Source organism: Gymnogyps californianus, chromosome 23 (genome assembly GCF_018139145.2).
Source record: "Gymnogyps californianus isolate 813 chromosome 23, ASM1813914v2, whole genome shotgun sequence".
NCBI lineage: Eukaryota > Metazoa > Chordata > Aves > Accipitriformes > Cathartidae > Gymnogyps > Gymnogyps californianus.
Genome location: NC_059493.1, coordinates 920,532 through 943,602, shown reverse-complemented (window position 1 = coordinate 943,602; position 23,071 = coordinate 920,532). Strand labels below are relative to the sequence as shown.

Genomic DNA, 23,071 nt, shown 5'->3' with positions numbered 1-23,071 from the left:
CTGCTTTTAAAATATATATATATACACACACGTACATACAAGTTGCAAATTATTGAGCCTTGCAAGAGGAATTTGCCCCTTCCCTTCCTGGAGTCAAAGGGCACGTAGGGAGAAGCATCGTATTCAGTCACCCAAGATGTATGAGGAGTATCTGAGACGCACAGATCTCCGGCCTGGAAGCAGCTCGGAGGTAGTTTGACTTGAGATAGCTTGGTGCCTCTGTGCTGCACTGTCTCTTATCAGGCAATCCAAACGTGCCCAGGCTATCTGACAGAGATAAGAGGGTCAAAAGGTCCGGTGCCTGCGACGGCTGTGGGGACAGGTGTACCACAGCGACAAAAGGCACAAGTCCCCATGCAACGGGTGACGAGGTACAAGACAGCAGCAAAATAAACTGGAATGGGGGACGCCTCGGTCCCCCACCTCGGCACAATCTCCTCCCCTCCAGCAGACACAGAGAGGAAACTACCTTCTTTTGACAGATCGTTTCGCTTGCTCTGGTAGAAAAGTGGTCACTGAAGGCAAAAGAGGCGATTCCTGGTCACAAGGTAATTTGGAGTAAGAAAGAGTCGAAATTATTTACCTTGTGACAACCCTGACAAGTCTGCAGTCTTTTTGGCCCGAAGCAAAGAAAATGCATCTTAATGCGGGTGTTGGCTCCGTGTGGGGCAGGGGGAGTTAAATAAAGCCAAAGACTGTTCGGCTGCTAGCAGAAGTGAGTGACTGTAGATTCACCTGATGTTGTTATTTCGTGTTTACAATATTTATTTTTAGTAATTGACTGCAATTATATTATATATAGGCTTCCTTATTTTTGTACTTTTCATACCGTTTTCCCGAGTGTGGTGTTGTACTTCTCAGCTCCCCTTTGCCACGATTGCTGCTCCTAGTCAGTGACAAATAAAAGAGAGAAAAAAAAAAAACCACCACCCATTTTCTGGGGTAAGTTGTGATGTGTTTGGGTTTCTGTGCTCCTCTCACTCCTGCTCCCTGCACTGAGCCACTCCTTAGCAATCCCTTAGGAAGGGCACCTGCACCACTGCCCCATCCCAAATCCCTGATCCTGTCCGCTGGGAAGAAGGACCAAAGCTGGGAAAGGATTTGTTGCTTTGCGCTGACAGTCCCTCCACAACCAGGAGGGCGAGGGAGGGCACAGGTAGGACCAGGACACCCAGAGATCAAGGGAAGGAGTCGTTAATGTCTGGGGAAAAAATATTAAGATGAGTCTCGTGTAAGCTCTTGCTCCATATCCCACATCCTGATCACGCTGCAGGGTGGCAGTTCCCCAGCAGCAAGGGCAGATGTGCACGCGGGTAGTGCAGGCCAGGGCTGCGTTCGCACACAGCAATGGCTCGTCCAGGGCAAGCAGGGGCAGCGGGTGGCCCTGGGAGCTAGCCGGGTGGCCCTGGGGGCTAGCCGGGTGCATGGGCAGAGCAGGATCTGGACCTGAACCGGAGGCGCTAAGCCCTCAGCACAAAGCAGGAGCCCTGTGGCAGCTCAACCCACCACTAAAGCTTAGATTTCAACCCTGGCATTACATAAAAACCTGGTTTTTATGTACCTGTTCTCTTCTGCCATTAACAAGCAGCCCATATTCCCTTTCCACTTAATCAATGGCAATTTTAAAGTCTTGGTACTTGTAGTTAAAAAAAGAGAAACTTCTTACTTAAGTATCTAAATACCAAGTTCGATGCGGCAGCAGATGAACACCTTAAAATGCTTCTGCTTTCTGCTTCCAAAGAAGTACGACACAACACAAGATTATACAGAGGTACATCCACGGGCTGAATCCAACAGAAAAAGCTATTCATGGCAGAAAAGGATACACACTGGTGAGTATTCCACTTGAAATCATTTATTGACAAGTTGCCACATTTTTCCATCTTGCCTAACACATTTTTATCCTTGTTTTAAAGTACAAATGGTTTTATACTTTTCTGACAACATTAAAAAAATAGGCTACTAAAGAGGCAAAATTCCCACTTTGAATCCAAAAATCCTGCTGTAAGAATTCAAAATTGCAACAGACAAACATAAAACCCAACACATACAAAGAATGAATACATTGTACCTCTTACACTTGACTCATTCGTCAAACCAACTAACTGAAAAGGAATCCGTTGTTCCCAGCTCTTACTTTGGATCCTGTGACCTTGCTTAACTGATGTGAAGTTTGTGTTAACACATACAACTCAAAAGGCACTCAAAGGTCACAAGTTCCTGAGCTAAAACGGGATATATTCCCAATGTAATAGTTAAAACAAGTCACAAAAAACAATGTTTAAAAACTGGTATTTGGTTCGTGTGAGTATAGTAAGCATTCAGTAGAATCCTAGCTGAAAGCTGCTGCTGTATAACAGACTCAAATGACGGTTAGTACATTAGAGTATTTTCAGTACGTGGAAAAAAAAATAATTCACTTACGAGCATCTTTATTAGCAAATTCACGTGCTAAAAAAAAGATAAATATTTGCTGCAACATTAAAAAAAGCCCAAGAACAAGAAAGAAATGTACGTGTATGAGATGCAATAAAGGCTTAAAAACAAGCAGGTTTGAAAGTCTGTACAGTTAAATAACTAACAAAAGGTGACAGGCAACATTTACACAGATGTATTTGGCCCTAACGGAGAAGGACCACAAAAGTAAGCAGAATATGGATCTGGTATTTACAGATCAGTTATTAAAAAAAAACCAAAAAACACACTAACAAAAACCACACGTCCTACAATGTGTGCTCAGAATCTGGCAGGTAAGTTTCTAAGATGTCATTCACACAAATTCCCTATTTCCAGTTTGGCTCAGTTTTCGCCCAGAAAAATAAGAGTGTAACATTTCTCAAATACGGAATGGCTACTGTCTGAAGATGCAGAACAGTAATGCAGAAAAAAAATATATGCGATAACTAGTTTTGGCCTATAGAATGTCTGATCTTCTCTTCAGATATGCATAGGAGTATACTAAGGCCATATATATTTGCTACAGTGTAAGGCCCTTTTTGTTGTCAAAGCTCTGTGCGTCAGCAGGGCATTTAACTTAAAGCAGGCATACAGGGTTATAGAAGTGCTACCATATTCCACTGAAGAGGTCTCAGGTTTCCGAATTATCTAGCAGTGCCTCACTGTCAGCCTTCTTCTCTGGTGATGTGTACAAGAAGTTACAGCAGATATAGAGCGGGAAGATCAGGAGTCTACTGTCCAAGTTCATTACTACCTGCTCCTGTAAAGCAAACGCAGCAGGCATTTGCATAGGAAGTGATGCCATGAGAGGGAAGCGCCCCCAAAAGCACACAAGACTGATACTAACAGTCACTCTATAAATTTTAATTACTATGTATTAAAAAGAGGAAGATTAAAAAAAAAATCCCAAGATAGTCATTCACCTTAAGCAGATGTTTTATAATACTAACACTGATAAGATATTCTCAAAATGCTTATAACCCTTTGACCCAGTGCTGCCAACCCTTCTGCATCAAAGATAACAAAACTGTAAGAAATGGCTGAGCAAACTTCACCTTCGAGCACGCTGGAGAGAAAGGGAGACTCTCCTGCCACTACCAGTTTCAGGAGATTTAACAATCAGGCAATCCATAACAGTCTATACTTTAAAGCAAATTACAGTTTGTTGGTAGGAATTTTTCGGTTTTGCTCTAGGAACTGGTTTTGGGGTAGCAAAAGTGAAACTTTATCCTACAGTAAGGATGGCATTTACACGGAAAAGTTTTCTACGTACTCACCATCTAGGTATCGCTGCTGATTAGGATTTAAGAAACTTGACGATCAAGTCTTTCATATTCCTTACTAAATTCTGCTGTCACAGATGGGTGGAAATGGGCACATTCTCTTAAGAAAACACCACTCCTCTCTGAGCCTTTTATTTATTTTTTTTAAGAGAGTAATAAATACCACCCTTGAACAACATGCAGACATTCTTTTAACTCTTCAGCTTACAATACAAGAGAGTCTTCAAACAAACTCCAAATTTGCCTCTAAATAAGCAGGAGTCTGACGGACATATTATTCAGACGGGTAATCTCACCAGCGTTGGAAGTCTGAGAAAGCAGGCAGTCGTCCAGCAGAACGCTACACTAACAGCAGATAGCTTCAGCAGCACCATGGGAACTAATTTCACTATTATCAACACTAACGAAACCCACACTATCCCACTCTAGTTACACTTCACAAGTTAGCTTAATCTTCCACCACCTATAAAAGGAACACTTGAAATTCCACATAAGCAACGACAACAAGAAGAACAACTCCTCTTCAAAAGCATTGTTGACTTCTCAGCATTTTTTTCATGCCTTGGACTCCACACTTCAAGTTCAAAAACTCAAAAATCCACAAACATACCTGGTCCTTCTCAAGGGTTAGGATCTGATATCCTGTCGTTCTACTGCAAATAATTTTCCCACTGCTATCAAAAGAGGCTAGACGTAACCTGGGGATATAACAACAATTACATTACTTAGTTTCCCATAACTTAAGTTTTTCCAGCACAAAGAGTTTCTCCCAAGGAGACAGAATAACATTTTCAAAGGTAACTAACTTGGTGGCAACACGATTTAATGCAAGCACAGATGGAAAGACTTAGTTACGGTAAGACATTTTAGCATACACCACAGGGTCCGCCTTCGTGGTTACGGTTTACCTGAAGGCTATGTTTCTCCGAGGCTGCAGACTGACTGATCCACTGCACGGCTGATTCAGCGTATTCCGTTTGAAAATGATGTAACGATTTGTATAAGTTACAAGAAGGTCAAAGCCGAAGTTGAACCCAGTCCACCGCCAGCAGTACTGAAGAACATAAGTAAAAAAACCAAACAAACCAGTCTGAGCATTGGCTACAACACGAACGATAAGCGCCACTTCTCCAACAAATCAAACTCGGGAATGGGATTCTCAGCTACAGAGATGTATGGTGGGTTCAAGGATCCTTGCCAACACCTATTTGAAACATAAGACGTCTTGGTAGGCAACCGCCCTCTTCAGCGGCCAGCCCTTGCAGGCAGATGACTACACGAGACAAGCTTAGTATCAGCTGCCTTCCAAACACACAAAAATACATTTAAAACAAGTGGATCTAAAATAATTCTGCATTCTGGTAACCGGTGCTGTATTTCTGAGTAGCACTTAACTACAGGTCCCATTCATGCTTAAAGCACTCCTTTGAGTACAACTTCCTTAGGTTAAGCAACTTCAGTGGGAAAAAATTCATGTTTCCTGTTTTTTCACAGGACCTGTTACCTAAAGAGACATATATGTATGTGGAACACACAGGGGTTCTGGCTGTGACTATTACACATTTTATTCAGAAAGCTTCCTTCTCCAGTTAAAAAGAAAAAGACATCAGTCAGCAGAGCTATATTTTAACTGCATGTATTTTACAAGTCTCAAAAGACAAGTCATGGCTACATTCCCTCCTTTCACACACTAAAAGTTTTTCCAAACATGGGCTTGCTTGCAGCGCAAGAGCACAATTAAAACACTAATCCCTTATTCATCGCAAAGACAGCAAGCGTTTTCATCCTTCTAGGGAGAACAAAATAATTTCTTTAACGTACCATCTCCATTACATCTTTTTGATGCAGTTTGACAATTAAGACCTACATGTTTTGAAAATACCTAACATGTCTAAGACATGTCAGCTATGCACAGACTTAGCCACATGCCATACTTACATCACCATCCTTTGCAAGTTTTCGACCACACCTCATGCTGTTTCCTTCCAGTTCCTCTTTATTTATTTCTTGAGGCCTACAAAAAAGTGCATTTTTAAGGACACTTAAACAGCTTTGTATGGTACTTTAACGTGGGAAAGATGAACAGACCCGAGTAAACTGGTCTGACCACACAACTGACCGTTCTTTGAGCAGAGGTTAGACTAGATGACCTCCCAGGATCCCTTCCAACCTGAACTGTCCCATGAACATCCAACTACTCTACAAAACTGCAATATAAACCAGGTTGTGACACCTCAGTTAGGTAGGACTTTTACAAAAGAACCTTTCCAGATAAGAAAATAATAGTTGTTGCAATGAAATACGTTCTCCAATCCTCCTAAAAAAACCCTAAGTCCTTTTTAAACACAGTAGTCTGACTTACGAGGCACAAAGATAAATGAGTGCTACTGCTAAGGAACAGCTGCAGGACTCTGCAGAATAGCAGCGCTATGAAGAAGCACCCACAGAGGCATTGTGCAAGATTTCTCAAGTGGCTGGTTATGCAACTTGTCCAAAAAAAGTTTACCCACAGCGATCATGAAGTGCCACAAGCCGCTCGATTCTGTCATCCTATACCATCGTGAACTTGTTTCACCCAACAGTTTCCACTGGCGCTTCAACACGTAGAAAAATCTTGCAGAGCCAGCATAAGTAAAATCAGTCCCAGTTTTCCAGAGCTATGTTACTCCCTTAACTTTAGACACTATTATATCACTAATCAAATAAGCAACCATTGCCAGAAAGTCTTCAAGTTACACTGAGGACAAACGCTTCAAGTGAGTATTATAAATCACCATGAAAGGCAACCCCCACACGCAAGTTAAATTACAAACCTGCAATATCAAACAATATACTTCAAGCTATATAAGCAAGAAGAAATGCAGCAACTGTTCTCTTCCTACTGTACACACACCACAAGAACCTGCAGCTATAGCTTTTATGAACAAACTCAGTCTGTGGTCTTTTCGCCCCCCGTTTCTGTAAAAACCAATCCTGGAAGATTAACTATTTTACGAATAAGTTAAGCAAATAAGCTAATCATGCTAACCAAATTCATCCAAGAACCTCCCGTGTGTTTTTTTCCACATCTTCTAGCTGAACTGGTTATGTAGCTGACCTAAATTCAGTAATGGTGATAAAAGATTTATTTCTGTTTAATTAGTGACAAATTTCACAAACATGAGTACATAATATTCAGACAGACATTAGTATTCCCCCCTCTCAATTCCTCCAGCAGCCTCAGAAAATGCAAAACTTCCAGCTTTAACCACTTACACTGGCCTACCATACGCTTAGTGAACAGTCAAGTTATTCTATTTCGTTCTTAAACACTGCCAAAGAGACTATATTAGAGTAGAAATGATTCCATTCATGGACTCGAAAGGTCTGTCTTGCATCTGCCACAGAACAACTGTATAATTAAAAAAAAAAAAAAGTGATCCACTGTAGCACAAGTAAACCTTGAGCAGCTACAGTTCAAAGTCAAACTCCAGTATTACACTAAAAAATTCTCAAATTCTGAAGAGTGAATAAAATGTTTAGTCCTTTTAAATGCAAACTACATAAAGTAGAAGGGAAACATTTTCTTCTCCTCTCTAAAGTTATCAAAAGAGCAAACCACATCACACATTTCAAAGCAATATAATTTCCATGTTGGCAGTCCTAGAATAAGCAGGTGCAATTATGCTATGCACCAGGTGGGATATGAAAATAGAGCCTTACTTCAGCTCACGGGGAGTCAGACTTCACGTCTTGTTCAGCTTACTAAGTTTGCATCCTTATCTCTAAAGGAAAAAACGTGTTAAGATACTGATACAGGCAGTAAGTGTGAGAGGAAGGGCAGCAGATCTCGATAAAAGGATGGTCTTATAAAACCTTAACGCTTTTCTTTCAGCTACCAGTTGGTCGAATGTCCAAAATATTTGCTTTCATACAAAAGGAACAGTTGCATGTCTTCCCTTCTAAGACACAAGTGATGAACCACAGGCATCTCACTGCAGGGTGGCACTACAGCTTGCCAGCAGAAGACAGAGAAGCGATCTCAGGACTTCAAATAACATTTATCTTCTCAGAGATTGCGTGCTATGGACTAGCGACGTTACAACTGAGCCGCATGTAACTACAGGGAAGCACTCCACGCATGCATGCATGTGCACCCCCCACCATCTCTCCCCCACACAACTCCAGAGAACACCGTGTTCAAAGACAATTAGTCCCTTACTGACTATTAAACAAACAGTAACCTGGATGCCACCTTGAACCATTAAGTTTGTAAACTACTGAAGTCAGAAGCTAAGACATATTGAGAAGAAACACTACATTTCACCCACTTCTTACCATTGCCATTAATGAAAGACCTTGGCAATGAATGCCAGAATAAGAGATTTGGGCAAACAGATGTCTACCGTTAAGTAAAACTTTCTCTGCCTGAGATCATCAGTTTTAGCTGTCTTAGGGAAAAAAAAAAAATCCCATACTGCAAAAGAGAAAACTAGACAAGCAAGAAAAACGTGGAAAAATACTCTGCTCATTGCAAGAGTCACTGAAATCATCAGCACCGTAGCTGAACATGAAAGTTGCTCATTTTAAAGATGGTATGATCATCATCATCTTCACTTCAGTTTTGTACGAGAGCTTGCTTTTTCAGAATCATGTATATCTGATGGCTGACAATTAAAATACTCACACTGTATTACAGTGAACTACCAAAAGACATCAAAAATAAGCAAATACACAGTCTTATCTTGTGTCAGAATTTTGATGACTATGTTAATACTCACTTTCATATTAACTGTGGTTCCCATACAAGCTAGAAGGCAACGCACAATGTACCATCGTCTACTGTTAGATACATCAACGACAGCATTACAAGAAAAGTCTTCCCAAGAAAACAATAGTATCAGAAACAAGCTATGACCACCCAGTATTAACCTTTAGGAGCTGAAATGATGAGATTCACAATTACGTACTTTACCGTTTTCTGAAGCACTGCTATTGACAAAGAGAACCACTTCTTAAAAATCCTGACTATTCTTAAGACCAAAGTCAGAGTTTGGGGGATTTTTTACACTATTACATGTTAACATCAAAAGGAAGTAATTAAGGAAATATTTCCTATATAATATGCAATTAAGCCATGGAAGCCACTGCCACGGGGTGTTGGGGCTAAAGCATAACCTGTTTCAAAACAGAACTGTACATATTTAAGAACAGGTTTATTGGTTGGCCATTCAATAACGATCCAGCCAAAACCTGCAGCTGGAAAATCCTCACCTACTCACTGCCAGAGAAGCACATCAAGAGAACACTCACTCTTCACTTTAAAGGAAGATGGGAAATTTGTAACTCTCTACGGCTGAACGCTGCCACAGACTGCATGGCCTTTGGTTCAAACCAGGACAGCGGTTCTTATGCTTTTCAGATTGCAATTAATAAGTGAAGCCTACCATTGCAATTGAACATGCTCATCTTCAGAACAGCAAATGCTGGGCTAACAGAACTGATGGAAGAAAATAAAGAAGTTGGTTTATTGGTTTTTGAAAGGCAACAAACATTTTGCAGCTTCCTGACCTGACATTTATTCTCCACAAAGCACACCAAGAACTAGGAGAGAAGACAAAGGCAGGAACAACTCCCCCAGTCGCATTTTGCCATAGTTTCGTATTTAGAAAGAGATAAAGGGGCCTGGCTCAGTGCAACATGGCAAAAAGCAAGCAGAAAGAAGGGAAACAGTTTGTGATCACACACATACATCTAACATACATTAAGTCAACATGCCTCACTGCCCAAGCCACCACCACTGACAACCCTTGTTAGGCACAGGCTCAAGAAACCCAACTACACATTACACACACAGACACCAGTCAGGGTGTTACACAAAGTACAGCTACACGCAGACCTTTGAAAGGGCACAGAAACATGGTAGCTGTCATGGACTTTCCTCAATGGCAACGCGATGCCAACACAGTGCAGCACGTGGTCTAGGAAGGAGAAAAGATAGGGTATAAAATAGGAGGATTAAGGAGAGAACAGGGTCTTAGTAGTGGAGAAGGATGCACTGCCTGGGAAAAGCTGGAGGTGCTGGCAGTGGAAAGAGCTATCAAACATAAACACTGGGTGGGGGAAAGGCTGTGAAATTAAAAGGGAATGAGGCAAACAGGTCACAGGATGCCAAGCCCTGCTGGGTGCTGGGCCCTTGCTCGCTGCCTGGGAGGCTAGGATGGGAGAGGCAGGAACAAAGGTTAGCGTGGAGTTATCCCTGCATAAACAAAAAATGACAAATTGCCTTCTACACCCATACAGTTAGTTACCTCGCACCACAACCTCTTGCCCACCTAGGCCAGGGAGGAAGCAGGCAGGACAGAAAAGGCTTCTTCTCCATCTGCAGTACTTTTTCTAAAGTAGTCCTTAAAATGGAAGGCTAATAAGTTACTCTTTCACAGCCTCAACACATATTTCAAGGCAAAGTACCAGTGAGAAGCATTAACCAACATAAAAGAAAATACAGAACATCCCTCCCCAGCATTTACCTCTGGTTGCATTATACAAGTTTTCTAGAGTTCTACTGTTTAAAGGATTGGAGATCGGCCAGCCCAAGGGAACAGACGGCTCCACAGAGAACAACAGAGTTTAAAACCACTGAAGTATGCTTTCCCCCCAGCTCTTCTTAATGTAAACTCCAAAAGTTAATCATGTCAGAATTTTTATGAGAGGAAGGTTTCTAATTTAAGAAAGAAATAAAGGAAAGCCTGTAATATACCTACCCAATATCATTGTCTTGTTCTGCTCTGAGCATGGCAAACCACTGCTGTTTGTAAACAGAGGACAGCCATTCTAAAATTAAAAAAAAATAAATAAGCTTGGTGTTGTCTTTGGAGCTGGGAATGGGGATGTTCATAAACATTTGAAATATAGAAATAAAATTACATTGAAATAATAAGGTTACACGTATTAACTGGACGGCCTATGCAAACCCACCACCTGATAATGCACTTGTGTTACTCATCTCCAGGCCTCGACTACAGAAGCAGCGGTACAGATAAAAATCAACAACTAATACTAAGTAACTCAGGACTATATTCATCTTATCAAGCATTCACGATTGCCAGAAGTGATGCAACTCAACGCATTTTCTTGGCGCGCAAAGTTCTGTTAAGCCAAGGAGCTTGTTAACAAGCTCTTGGGAGAAGATGTTGTTTCTGAATCCCCAACAGAATTCTACACAAGTTAAACAAGAAGAAAACATAATCGAAGGATAAAGGAAACAGTGACTTCTCACGGATATGGTGAAAACAAACAGAAATTGTCCCCTACTAGGAATAAACATAAATCATGTCTTCCTCTGAGAACACCATAAAGATTTTATCGGCTGTATTAATTTAACAGTCGCAACCAAGAGATAAAACAGAACAAAAACTAATAGCTTGTAAGTCAGTTACACAAAAGGGATCACAGGCACCCAAAAGCACAGTATGTAAGTTCTTCTTAGCCAAGATAACGAACAGGGGCAAGTATGCAAGGTCACGTACGAGAACAAGCTCTGTGGAGGAACGGACTGGGATGATAGGAACAGTGAGAACCACTGTTACCACAAAACCAAAACAGGTAGTTGATGAAGATGATAGAAGGGAGAAGAAGTGAGATCACAGTGCTGAGATCGCCTTAGAAGTCCCAGATGCAAAAATTAAAACCAGCCCTTGCCCTACTAACTCTAGAGTTAAGATTCAGATAGCACCAAAATGGGAAGTAACCAAAGTAGAACAGAAAGTATAAAAATGAATTAAGGAAAACTACACAGGTAAGGAACAGAGAATGGATGTATTAGAAGGGAAGAAAAAAAAAAATCAGGAGATAGAACATCTTCTCTGTTTTTGTGTATGTACATATTTATTTCATACATCATATTTCAACTGTAGTTCATCTGTTAATTTGTAAACATTAAGAGGGAAAACACTGCTTACGAAATGTTCAAAAGTTACCAAGTAAAACAGAACAATGAACACTTTGCTCACAGACAGACACATTATGTATTTCTGTCTCTTACATCTTTTCTATGCAAAGAAAAACAGACTCTCTGTTGTGAACTCCTAATGCAGTATTTCAGTTTTCTCCTGCAGGTCCTATGCACGTACAGGGTATTAAAAAAAAAAAAAAAAAAAAAAATTACACCATTTCTTTTAACTATTCAACATGATTTCCTTCTTTACCTCCTTGAGAACAATTTCATCTAGAATAATCTAAATGGCTTACACTACAATACAAACTACCCAGCAACTTCCACGTTTGTGGACTCTCTCAGGTACGATGCAATCACCTCAAATACTGGATGCTGGCAGCCAGTAACCTGTTCGAAAGGGCACCACCAATATTTATCCGAGTCTCCTTTTAAATGATGAGCAAAAGCTCCTGATCTTAACACAGCTTTTGGCTACAAACTGTTATCAACAGATTACAAGGGCTATCAAGTGTTAAACTCTAATAGCATTTCATTACACACATAGAGGTCTCCACGTTATGTTCTTCTTCCCTCCCCGCTCTCCCAGTTCTCTTGGAATTCAACTTTTTTTTTTTTTTTTTTAAATTTATAATCAGTGGTAGAGCGTAAACATCAGATACTCTTCCTGCACTAACCACACACTCGTTGTCATCACACTACCTTTCCCACTGTACGGCTACAAAGCCACCAAGCCTATTTCAGCATTTATCACAGCTTATGAACTGTTTAACTACGAAAGAGTAAACATTTTGCTCTCTAATACCTTGTGAACTATGAGAAAATTACACATTCTTTTTCAATAAGCACAAGCAAACCAGCCTCAAAGTTGCAATTAATCTTGTAACAATTTAAGAAACATTCTTCCTCTGATGTACATAGATAGAAGGCTTCTGGATTTGAGTATAGACACAAAATTTACCCACTGAAGAACACTAAGAAAAGGCTGCCCATCGCAGTTCTGGTAAGTGATAACAACAGCAACATTAAGAGAAGGAAATCAAGTGTAGTACTGGCAAATTTCTGGTTTGCAACATCTTATTCACATGCTGACAAAGCCGCTTCACAAGGAAATAATCCACAGTTCTCCTGTGTCATCATTAAATCCAGGATCTAAAGGGTCATTCACTCAAATTTATCTTATTTTTTATTACAGAATGAAGATGCCCTTTGCACTTGGATTATAACCTGTACCAATATCAATCTTAAGTAAGATGCATTATATTTACTTTATACATCACTTAAGCATATAAAATATCACATATCAAAGATCAGATCTGTTCTTCCGGGATTTTTATGCATAATATAAAAAGTTATCGCTTGCTTGAGGTCAAAAACTGCCCCATCTACTGGACATAACCGACCAGACCATTCACCCAAAGTGCACCTCGGCTCCAGGCAGCACTCTATAATGCACTGCCTCCACCTGCTGTTCAGAGAACACTTTTAAATAGTCGTTGCGTGCACAGGAAAACCGAGTTCCTTCATATTTTACTTTGTCAGAACTAGTGCAGAAGTGTCTTCTCCATCTATTAAGGTATTAATTTAAACCAGAACCGGGAGTAGGGTAAGCCAGTACATTTAAGCAGTAGTAATTGTCCACTTTCACCCAAGAGACTGACAGATTTCTAGCGAGGAAAGGACCCTAGCCCTTCCCCACAGGTACCCCCTATCACAGGGAGTCATAATTCAGCTTCCGATAGCTGCATTCTTCGAACATTTCAAAGCGTGAGAAAGAGGTGCTCAAAGTTATTCAGACATTCAGCTACAAAGAGCAACTAAACTATTATTTCTGGCAGAGACAGGATACAGCAGTACAAGAAAGACAAAATGAGCAAAGCGACGCTCACTACATCATCTTAATGGCAAGGAAAGTGTTTTAAAAGCATCTAACAATTTGATCAGGCTAGCAGGCTTCAAAAGAAGTATCCCGAGAAGTCTTTTTTGGCATTATATCATCAGTGTGTTGACATCCATGGCAGCATGAAGGAAAACGCCAATATGAGATGAAAAAAATAATTTTAATTTTACAGGAAGACAGCAGTGCAACTCAAAGACAGGTTAAATATTTACATATGGCAAGAGTCCAAAGTGACCCCCAAGGCTACAAATATGGACAGATGACAAGAACACAGATGTCAAGAAGCTGCAAATAAGAGTGATAAACAGCTCAATAACAGCAGTCTTAATTGACATATGGTAACTACACCTATAAACAGACATCACAGAGACACAGATGAATGGATAGTTATAGTGCGGACAGATAAAAAATATCAAAGCTGTGTACATGAGAGCTAGGAAAAAAAAACGTCAGAGAGTTAAGACGCAAAATTCAATGCTAAGATTCAACTGTGATAAGGGAACACTGAACAGAGTGAAATACGGAGCAAGGATACCAGGAGCCAAATTCAAAGGCAGAGCATGAGAAGTTCAAACACTGTTACCAGGAGCACAACTAACTCGGGGGGCGGAAAAAAGGAAAAAGAAGGAGGGGCAGGTGTTTCACATGATAAAAGATAGGAATGATAGTGGAAAAACATTTTCAAGTGAGAGCCCAGCTTGATAACTCATTTCCAGTCTTATTCATCTATCAGCAGCCAGGTTTACTCAGCTTCCAAGCAAAGAACAAAGCCTATCTGTGAACTCAGACTTCAGCAGCAAGATGAGAATGGGGCTTTTTATTTTTCAGTGATAATGTAACGTTAATAGCAGTAATCTATAATAACATTAAATGGTATTTCACTCTACGGGCTTCAAAAAGCACCAGGACCTAGAACGAGGATGTATTTTATACAAGTCAAAATGCAAATAAAAGGACAAGAGAAGAATACTTAAATATCCTATCTCCTCCAAAAACATCCTAAATATCTGTTAGTAAATAACACTTGTCTTTGAAGATGGGAGAAGAGTTCACAGCATCTTGTGCTTTTGGTTTTCATTTTCAGGTATTACTCCAAATCCTATCAAAAACTACCCAGCTCTTTTTAGAAAGGTAATGGCTAGAAAACACTTGAGTCCCAGCAAGTTTTGCTCTCTCAAAAGGAAAAGGTTTTTTGCACGTCTGGGGCTCTGTGGTCACTTAAACACTGATAATGTACCATGTATTGATTATAGAGTATTTTGATAAACTGGCTGATCAACAAAACGCTTAACACATCTACGTGCGTGCCTTTTAAGACTTTTACGCATGTAAATTTAATATTCAACTTCTGCTGAATCTTCAGCCAGAGTTCAGACGTTGGAGATAAATACGTGAGCAATAAGACCAGTAAATGCACCTAGATCCTCCCAATTACTCTAGGGTAGGACAGGCTAGGAAAGGCACACAGAACTTGATCAGCTGAGTACTCACTCACCTGAGGGTATTAGGGAATCTCTCTCAATAATTCTGGCTGATGCCAAGTCACTGATGATATACTGTAATCTCAAGTGTGTGAACACCGTCAGGAAAGGATTCCCCTGTTCTGATTCCAGGAATGCAATGTCATCCTCAAAATCTGCAAGACAAAGCACCTGTATTACAATTTATTTTCCCAAATATTTTCCAGACCCTATTTATATTTGAGATTGAGTTTTAACTTATTGATCAGAGAAAGTTATTATGGACAGGCAAATCACATTTTGCAGCTAAAACTAAGAAATTACTTACATTCAAATCCTTCAGCAGAAACGTTAGACCAAACTTTTCCTCTTTTGAAATACACTAGTGCCTTCTAGTGAGAAGGCAACAAAAGCTTATCCTGACTGAACAACAGCAAAGGCAACAAAGCAAAAATAGTGGCCATGTCTGCTCACTTGAAAACATGGGGACAAAACAGTGAAAAAGCTATCACTGTTGAGAATCTGATGCCGGGGACTGTTGGCAGAGGCAAGCCTTCCCAGAGAAAATAGGAGAAAGTTTGGAAGTGGAGGAAGACTATCACAGTTTACTTCTAACCTGTGTCTTCCCCAATCCAAGGCCATGCCAATTAATCCTACCTTTCCTACGCTTGGCAAACCAGGCATCAGCTTCGGTTAAGAGTTGTTTCAAAGACCCATTCCAAGAAGGCACTAGCTGAAGGAACATCCACTAGGTAAAACAAAAACTCTAGTGAGTTAATTGAAGAAGTTTTCAAACAAGTAATACATGCATTATTAAAGGCACATTTGCATCTTCCTACAAAGATTCTGATACTTTATTAAATACTTCCAGTAAACGCCAAAAAGGCTAAAATTCCCATCGCGTTACAAATCAACTACTGCTCAGGACTTCAACTTCATGAAGCCCCAGCCAGCCTCTTTGCTAAGTACCTTTTTGAGAGCAGTATACACGTCCATTTCCACTTGCATTACAAATAGGTTAGAAGAGCTAATCAGCTGTTTCATGAGGTTTATGCTAGCAGGGGGGGAAAAAAAAAAAAGTCATAAGAGTTCTATGAGACAATATAGACAAAAGCAAGAAAGCAAGCTAGGTAATAAGCCTAGAAAGTCATTTGTAGAGAGCTATATGCTTTGGAAGAAATTGTACTTCATCACTCAAAGTTAACTGAAGCCTGAATACCTGAGTTCTTTGAAGAGTTCAACACTCTGGTGAGTCATCAGGTTATTCAAGAGCCATTCAAGGCACCTAGATTACAAGCAAGGAATTAGTACCTTCATTTCTTTTCTTGTTTCTGTCAACATTCCTGCAACAGTTGCTCAGGCTCACAAAGCCTGATTATGTACCGCATGATTTTGAAATACTGCTTTAACCCGAGACATGAGTGCATAAAAATATGAACAAGAGTTATTTCAAAAACATGAAGTTTACCATAAAATTTTCCAAAATTTCCTGAAACTCTTAAAGGTGCATTTCGTTTCTCTCAGGGTACAGTCAAAGCTAAATTCAAAGTACTATTAATGCCACAAAAAGCTCTGAGAACACACTAATTCACAGCAGAAGGAAGCAGTCAGCGCTAACCTCAGCATTCTGCTCCCAAATGTGTAATTATCCCTCCTAATTAAGATAAAGTTAAGCTTAAGTTCTGAGTATGAAAGCAGCTTTGCGATAAAACAGTCAATGATCACAAGTATTATTTCATTGTCACATTGAAGACCAAACATATTGTCTGTACTAATATACTTTAGTAATTAGTCCATTCACAGCACAGGCCAAACACTCTACCGTACTCCACACCAATTTTAAGGTAATTGATTATAGAAGAAACTTGAAAACTAAATAGAACAAGCAGAGCCCAAGTCAGATAGCTTTAAAACAAAAAAAATTAACTTGGGTATTATTTTACTGTTTGTAAATTCACACTTTTAATTAGCAATGTACAAAGCAGCTTGGAGAAAGTAATTCTTACTTTTTCTTCACAGAGTCTAACCCGTATGTCCCCGCTGAATTATAATAACCACACACAGTTTTTGCATTAATGGTTTCCTTCATTGTTTCACCACATTGCTGGATTAAGCCATCCTGTGGGAGGAAAAAACCCACAAATATTCAAAGTTTTAATTTCCCAACAGGAAGTGTCAAAGATACTGCAGTTCATACCAATTCTCATGCCTGAACAATTACCAAAGTCACATGGGCTACGGTAACCTATGCTATGCTATCCAGAAAATTTAAACCAATGTTCCTCAGAAAAACAGATTTTTCTTAAGAATATATCACGTGAAAGAAAAGCTTAATGAATACCTTCAGGGTAGAACAAATGAGCTGTTAAAACATATTTTAATCTACTTCTAGATACGATTGTCAAAGCGGCACTTAATATTACAACTGAATCTTAGTCATAGCATTTTTAAATAAAACCACTGCATTATGTTTGGGTTTTTCCCCACTTAGTCTGAAAGGATGATTCATTTCTCTGGGTGAAACAGTACGCGTGTGTGAGTATCTTATGAACTGTTATCTCTATCTGAAAAGAAAGCATAAAAATATTGCATATTTATTACTTACAAGCTGCAGCATGCAGGCTGCTGCTAAAAGTGCAACTACTCGACTGGGTTTTATTAGCACATCATCTCTATACAGTGAGCCAAAAGCCACCTGTAGAGCTGAAAAGAGTGCAAGTGTCAAACAAAGATAGGGCATTGAGCATGGATAACTAAAAGAATCCTTAAATATAACCAAACCACTGCAGTGCACGCATTCTCTACAATCTTATTTGCTCTGAATAAAAAGCTAGTATTTACCAGCCCAAGCACACACATAAACAGAAAACACAAAACATGGCATTAGCCAATAAAATACAGTCCTTTTCACTATTTAAACAAAATATTCATCTTAAAACAGCCACCACGTCATGCCATGGAGCGATGTGGAGAGCAGTAAAACGAGATAAAAAGAAGTTAAACCTCATGATCCTTCCCTGCAATCGATCATTAGCATAATGTTGAGATATTACTATGATGTTACAAGTTTCTCTGCAATTCTTCTGAAAAACACTACTTCCTCACTCCATGGTGCTTGGAACCATAGCAAAACATTCTGTCAACTCACATCGGTCCCCTGTGAGCACTCCGCTCGGAAGCTTTTCAAGACCAGACAGATGAAGATGTGATTCACACTCTAACACTTGGGTCTCCACAAGAGTTGCATACATTGATCTCAAGAGCCCCGACGAAGAAACAACAGGAGAAGTGTTGCTTTTCAGCTGCGCTTCCCAACTCAGAGGTACAAAAATGAATTCAACTCTACTGGTGACCCGAGTTGAGCTCAAAACCGAATGAGCACAGAACTCATTCTCTCAAGTTTCTTATTTACTAGTTTGAAAATTATTCTTAAAAAAAAATATATATATATCTTCAGTCATTTTCTGTCAGGTTCAACTTAACCTCTTCAGAGTTTATGGTAAAATAAGAGGTTCCCACTTACCTTCTATATCAATATTTTGGTCAGGAATCTCCAACTCTATGACATTCATGTTAGATTCTTTCCACGATCCGCTGAACATACTGGAAAAGTAGCCTGACTATACGAGGGAAGATCAGAGAAAAAGAACTCAAGTAAGAGATTTCAGTCAAATTAAAACTGTCAAAAGCAGCACATGGGACAAAAAATAGTTAATATTTACCTTTATGCAGAACACAATGTATTAAGGGAGCTTTTCACAAGCTAAAACATTCTGACATACTTCAGAAAGGGCTAATTGTATTTGCTCTGTTTCTGAAAGTGAAAACGCATATAAAAATTTGGACTACGTGTCTGTAATAAACGTAAAGAGCTTTAACAGGCCAGAAAAGCCACATAAGCTCTTTTCCTACAAATCACACCACCAATGGGGATATAATTAGTCCAAGAACTAAGTCCTTAACGTTACCGGTGGACAACAAATCCTGCAGGCATTAGGGAATGCCAGTTTAGGTATGGGGGAGGGTGGGAGGAAAAAAAAAGCATGCAAGACATACAAATTAATGTACAAGGTTGTAGTCTCATACCAAGGACACATACACATACACCATTTATGTGAATATACCTTTTATTATAAAGTGTAAGGCATATAAAACTAGAATTTGATAGGTTTCCATCCAAATGAAGTGAAATATACTGCTCTACTAGGATTCATGATTTTCCTTCTCAGCAGCAGATGTGCCCATTATGAGATGCTATCACTCACTGAAGTTTACCTGAGAGATCAAAAAAATAAAGTCTATTTGTACAGCACCATATTCCCTGACCTCTTAACTCAGCATTTCAACTCAGGGCAGCAAATAATGTAAAATCCAATTTTGATTTTATTCGATTATATAAATATTTCTATACCTTCGGCATATCCCCTAACTATGATGACATACAACACGCTACTCTCAAAACCAGGACCTTACTCATCTTACCAACCCTCATGAGGCTACCTTAGCTTTACCATGTCGATCAACTCCTCAATTCAATGAGAATTTATCATTTTAGTATACAGCATCAGAAAAAGGAAATCCTCCATTTCTCAGATCTGCCGTTAGCAGGTAGAGCAGTGCCTTACTGTCATTTATCAAACTAAATGCAGTAACTTGAGAGACTCGGGAAACAGAAACAGTCAGACTGAGATAGTCTGCTCAAGAAGGCAGAGGAGAAGTCATAATTTCGTTAAGAGTAATTTACAGAGAGCGCTGTTTTTAACCTCCAAAAATATTTTACCTATAGTAACATAATTCCCGTGACAGAGCATGAATTGAAATAGAAACCTGACTTACGAGAACAGTTAACTTAACCACAAAATTTCATCTCACAAGAACATCACTTGTACAACAAGGCCTCTACAGAATAAAATCGCAATTTTCAAAGTCTGTTAAAAAGCACCCACAGAAGCGATTTAGTATTCAATTTTAGTCATCAACTCCCACTAAGTTTTAAGGAGTAGCTTCACGAACTTGAGACGTAGCAGCAACAGAATCACGATGACGATTAAAAACACCATCACCAACAACAGTCTAAGGACGAACCAGTAACGTGCCCGCTCTGTTTATGCTGCATAATGTACGTCTGACTGTCCAACCCACTTATATCCTCCCTTTGTTATATAGAGTCAAAAGGGAGCGGACAATTAAAGCTGTGTCTGCCAGCTGTCCTCCCTGGTCAAACACACCCACTGTTCTATCCAGAGATGGCTGCCACTGGTCAATCTTGGGCTATACACAAATGACTTCCCTGCCCTCATTTTATGCTCTTTAAAAGGTTCTAATGCATATAAAATAAAAGGCTTTTTCCTACAAGAAAGTAACGAAAATTCCCTTGCTGTGGCCAATGCAAGTAATCGCTGTACCTGCACCAAAGTAACACAACCTGCATGGCATTAACACAACAACAAAAAAACCAAGAATTCGCTTCTACCATCACTTGTTACACCAGAGAAACTGCATTGAACCTGCTGAGCATCTCACAGTGACGTCTTCATCTTGTAACACATAAAACTGCTTTCTGTTTGACTACAGCTAACAAAGAAGCGCACACGTTTTCAGGTACAGTAGCTGACGTTACTTTCTCTTCTCGCTTCAAATAAGGTTAGACTTCTTGCTTCCAAGGTTAGACTCCCACTTTAAAGTTAACGGCACAACTGAATTAGACATTTCGAGACAAAGCCATAGTTTCTCCCCACTTCTGTTGGGAAGTAGTACAGGAAAGAGTATAAAAGTAATAAAGAGAACAGACAGTAAAGGTAACAGTACCTCTTCACTCCCAAAACAGAAAAAGTAACACGAAGAACTTCACCTTAATACAAGCCCAAAATAAAATGCATGTAGAAACACAATCTTTTTTGTAGGTGCGCACTAAGATTTATTCCTTTTTAGAGTTTCTGTGCATACCTTCCTCATACAGCAGCAAGAAAGCCTTCATCCAAGGATGAAGGCTGCATAACAAATACAGAGACCCAGCTCCAGCAATTTCACTTCAGGTTCCTACACTTGAGTCCCAACGAACAGTAAAATTGAGCTGGGTTAGCACATGCTTTACAAATCCATTCTGGAAGCGCTTCCTTTGCTCTGCAATAACATTAACATCGCAGTAGACTCTCAGCCATTTGTTTAGCAAACAAGAACATGTTCTCAGGACATCAAAAGACAATTTTCAGGACTGTTTTCACAAAGGATGCACCAAGGTTAAGACGAGTAAATTAAAAAAATTAAATAGCAAGAGACAGAACCAAAGAAACTTTTCAAACACGAAGCTACAGCTATGCTTCCTAACATTACTATCAAAAGCACAACAAAAGTTGTTTAACTGTTTGCATCCACAGAAAGAGCGCTAAGTCTGAAATATAAGGGAAAAAACTAAAAGAAAAAAATGTCAAGTCACACTTAACATTTACCAGATATCCTTTTATTAAAAACACAGTTTCTATTGCGAGTAAGAAAGAAGCCACTTACCTGACACAAATATATCTTATGCAAGTTCCACTCCTCTCCCAGAGCACAAATTTTGACATCACTGTTCTCCCCATTCAAAAACAGAGTCTGATAAATATACTTAGAAGTGCTTTTCAATTTTTTCCTATACAAAAAGGCAAACAGAGATACACTCCTTCAAATTTTTCTGTTACGGAAGCAACACTAAGTATAAAGTACTCGACAGGGTTTTTTTTTCTCCTCATAATGGACTGACTGCCCTCCCCGCCGTTGCCCCGGTGTGCTCGCATGACTTCCCCACTCACTTCCCCTCTCTTGTTTACTGCAGCTGCTGCTGGGACCCTTCCAAAGCAAACAAAACTAACCCCTGCCCCAGGCCCACGACCAACCTCACACCAAAAACCTCTTCCCTCCATCTCCCCCCCACCTCATTCCTGCACGACAAGCCCCTGAAAACCGGGCTTGGTCCTCGAGTGTCCCAACCCCTGCCCCCATAACCCGCCATCCACCCCCGACCTTGCCAGGCCCCCCAGCCCCACACAGCCCCTTCTTCTTGCCTCACCACCTCAGGGCCAACGCGACCGCCGCCGGCCCTGCCGCCCCCGGCCCTGCGGCCCCTTCCCGCCACCCACCCCCTGACAGACCCACGGCCATGACTGAGGCCCACAGCCCCCTCAGAGGCGGCGACCACCAGTCCCCTCTCAGCTAGCCTCTCAGCTGCGATGCAGCCCGGACCTGCGGGGGGTGTTGAGGAGCCGCTCCTCCCGCTCGGCCTCGCCGTCACTGTCGCTGTCACCGGGCCCCTCGGCCCCACCGCGCTTCCTCTTGCCGCCCCGGCCCCCGCCGTCCCCGGCCGCCCCATCGCCGCGTGGGAGGCCCACCCGCCGCCTCAGCACCCGGCTGCTCAGCGAGCCCATCGCCGCTCCGCCGTCGCCGCCGCCGCCTCCTCATGAGGCCGCCCGGAGCGGAGAGGGGCCGGAGCGGGGACGGCACCGCGGGCGACGGCGGCGCCTCAGCAACGGCCGGTGGCGGCCATTGCCACCGCGCCTCTGCGCCTGCGCGGGGAGGCGAGCGAAGGCGCATGTGCAGCACCGGCTACACTGGTGCGCATGCGCTGGTGGGCAGCTAGCGGTGGGCTTTGGGGTGCAGCTACTGGGGGGATCCCCGGGGCTTCCTGCAGTGCTGCAGGGAGAAGCAGTGACGCACCCCAATGCAGTGTCCCAACGTCATCACAGCTCTTCCTTGGCGGTGGATGACCGAGAGGACCTGTCCGGGTTATTAAGCTGCAAGTGGGAGCAGCAACAGCAATGCAACTGCAGCAGCTGGGGGGGCTGCAGGGCTGCACCCCCAAATCTGCCCCCTCCCCACTGGTGATTTCCCCCAGGCACAGCGTGGACATGGGATTTTATAAACCAGTTTTCAAAGCGCTGCTGGAGGGGGTATTTACAGCATCCCCGTGCGATGGGCCCACAGAGATGGGGGCAAGGGATTCGCCTCTTTCTAACGAGCAGGAGGATGTCCCCCCATGGCGGTATTCTGCCCGACCGGACAG

At 41.2% G+C, this 23,071-nt stretch overlaps 1 protein-coding gene across 1 annotated transcript; it reads right to left on the bottom strand.

Annotated features, from left to right (window-relative positions):
- Positions 1-1,833: 1,833 nt before the first annotated feature.
- On the bottom strand, positions 1,834-22,445 carry GMCL1 (germ cell-less 1, spermatogenesis associated). The gene is made up of 14 exons (XM_050910273.1): positions 22,255-22,445; positions 21,541-21,664; positions 18,557-18,653; positions 17,639-17,736; positions 17,040-17,152; positions 16,253-16,318; positions 16,003-16,087; positions 15,691-15,781; positions 15,069-15,209; positions 10,484-10,553; positions 5,679-5,754; positions 4,649-4,794; positions 4,351-4,438; positions 1,834-3,217 (listed from the first exon to the last, which is right to left on the bottom strand). The coding sequence occupies exons 1-14, from the start codon at positions 22,434-22,436 to the stop codon at positions 3,089-3,091; spliced, it is 1,506 nt and encodes a 501-aa protein (XP_050766230.1). The 5' UTR covers positions 22,437-22,445; the 3' UTR covers positions 1,834-3,088.
- Positions 22,446-23,071: the final 626 nt, after the last annotated feature.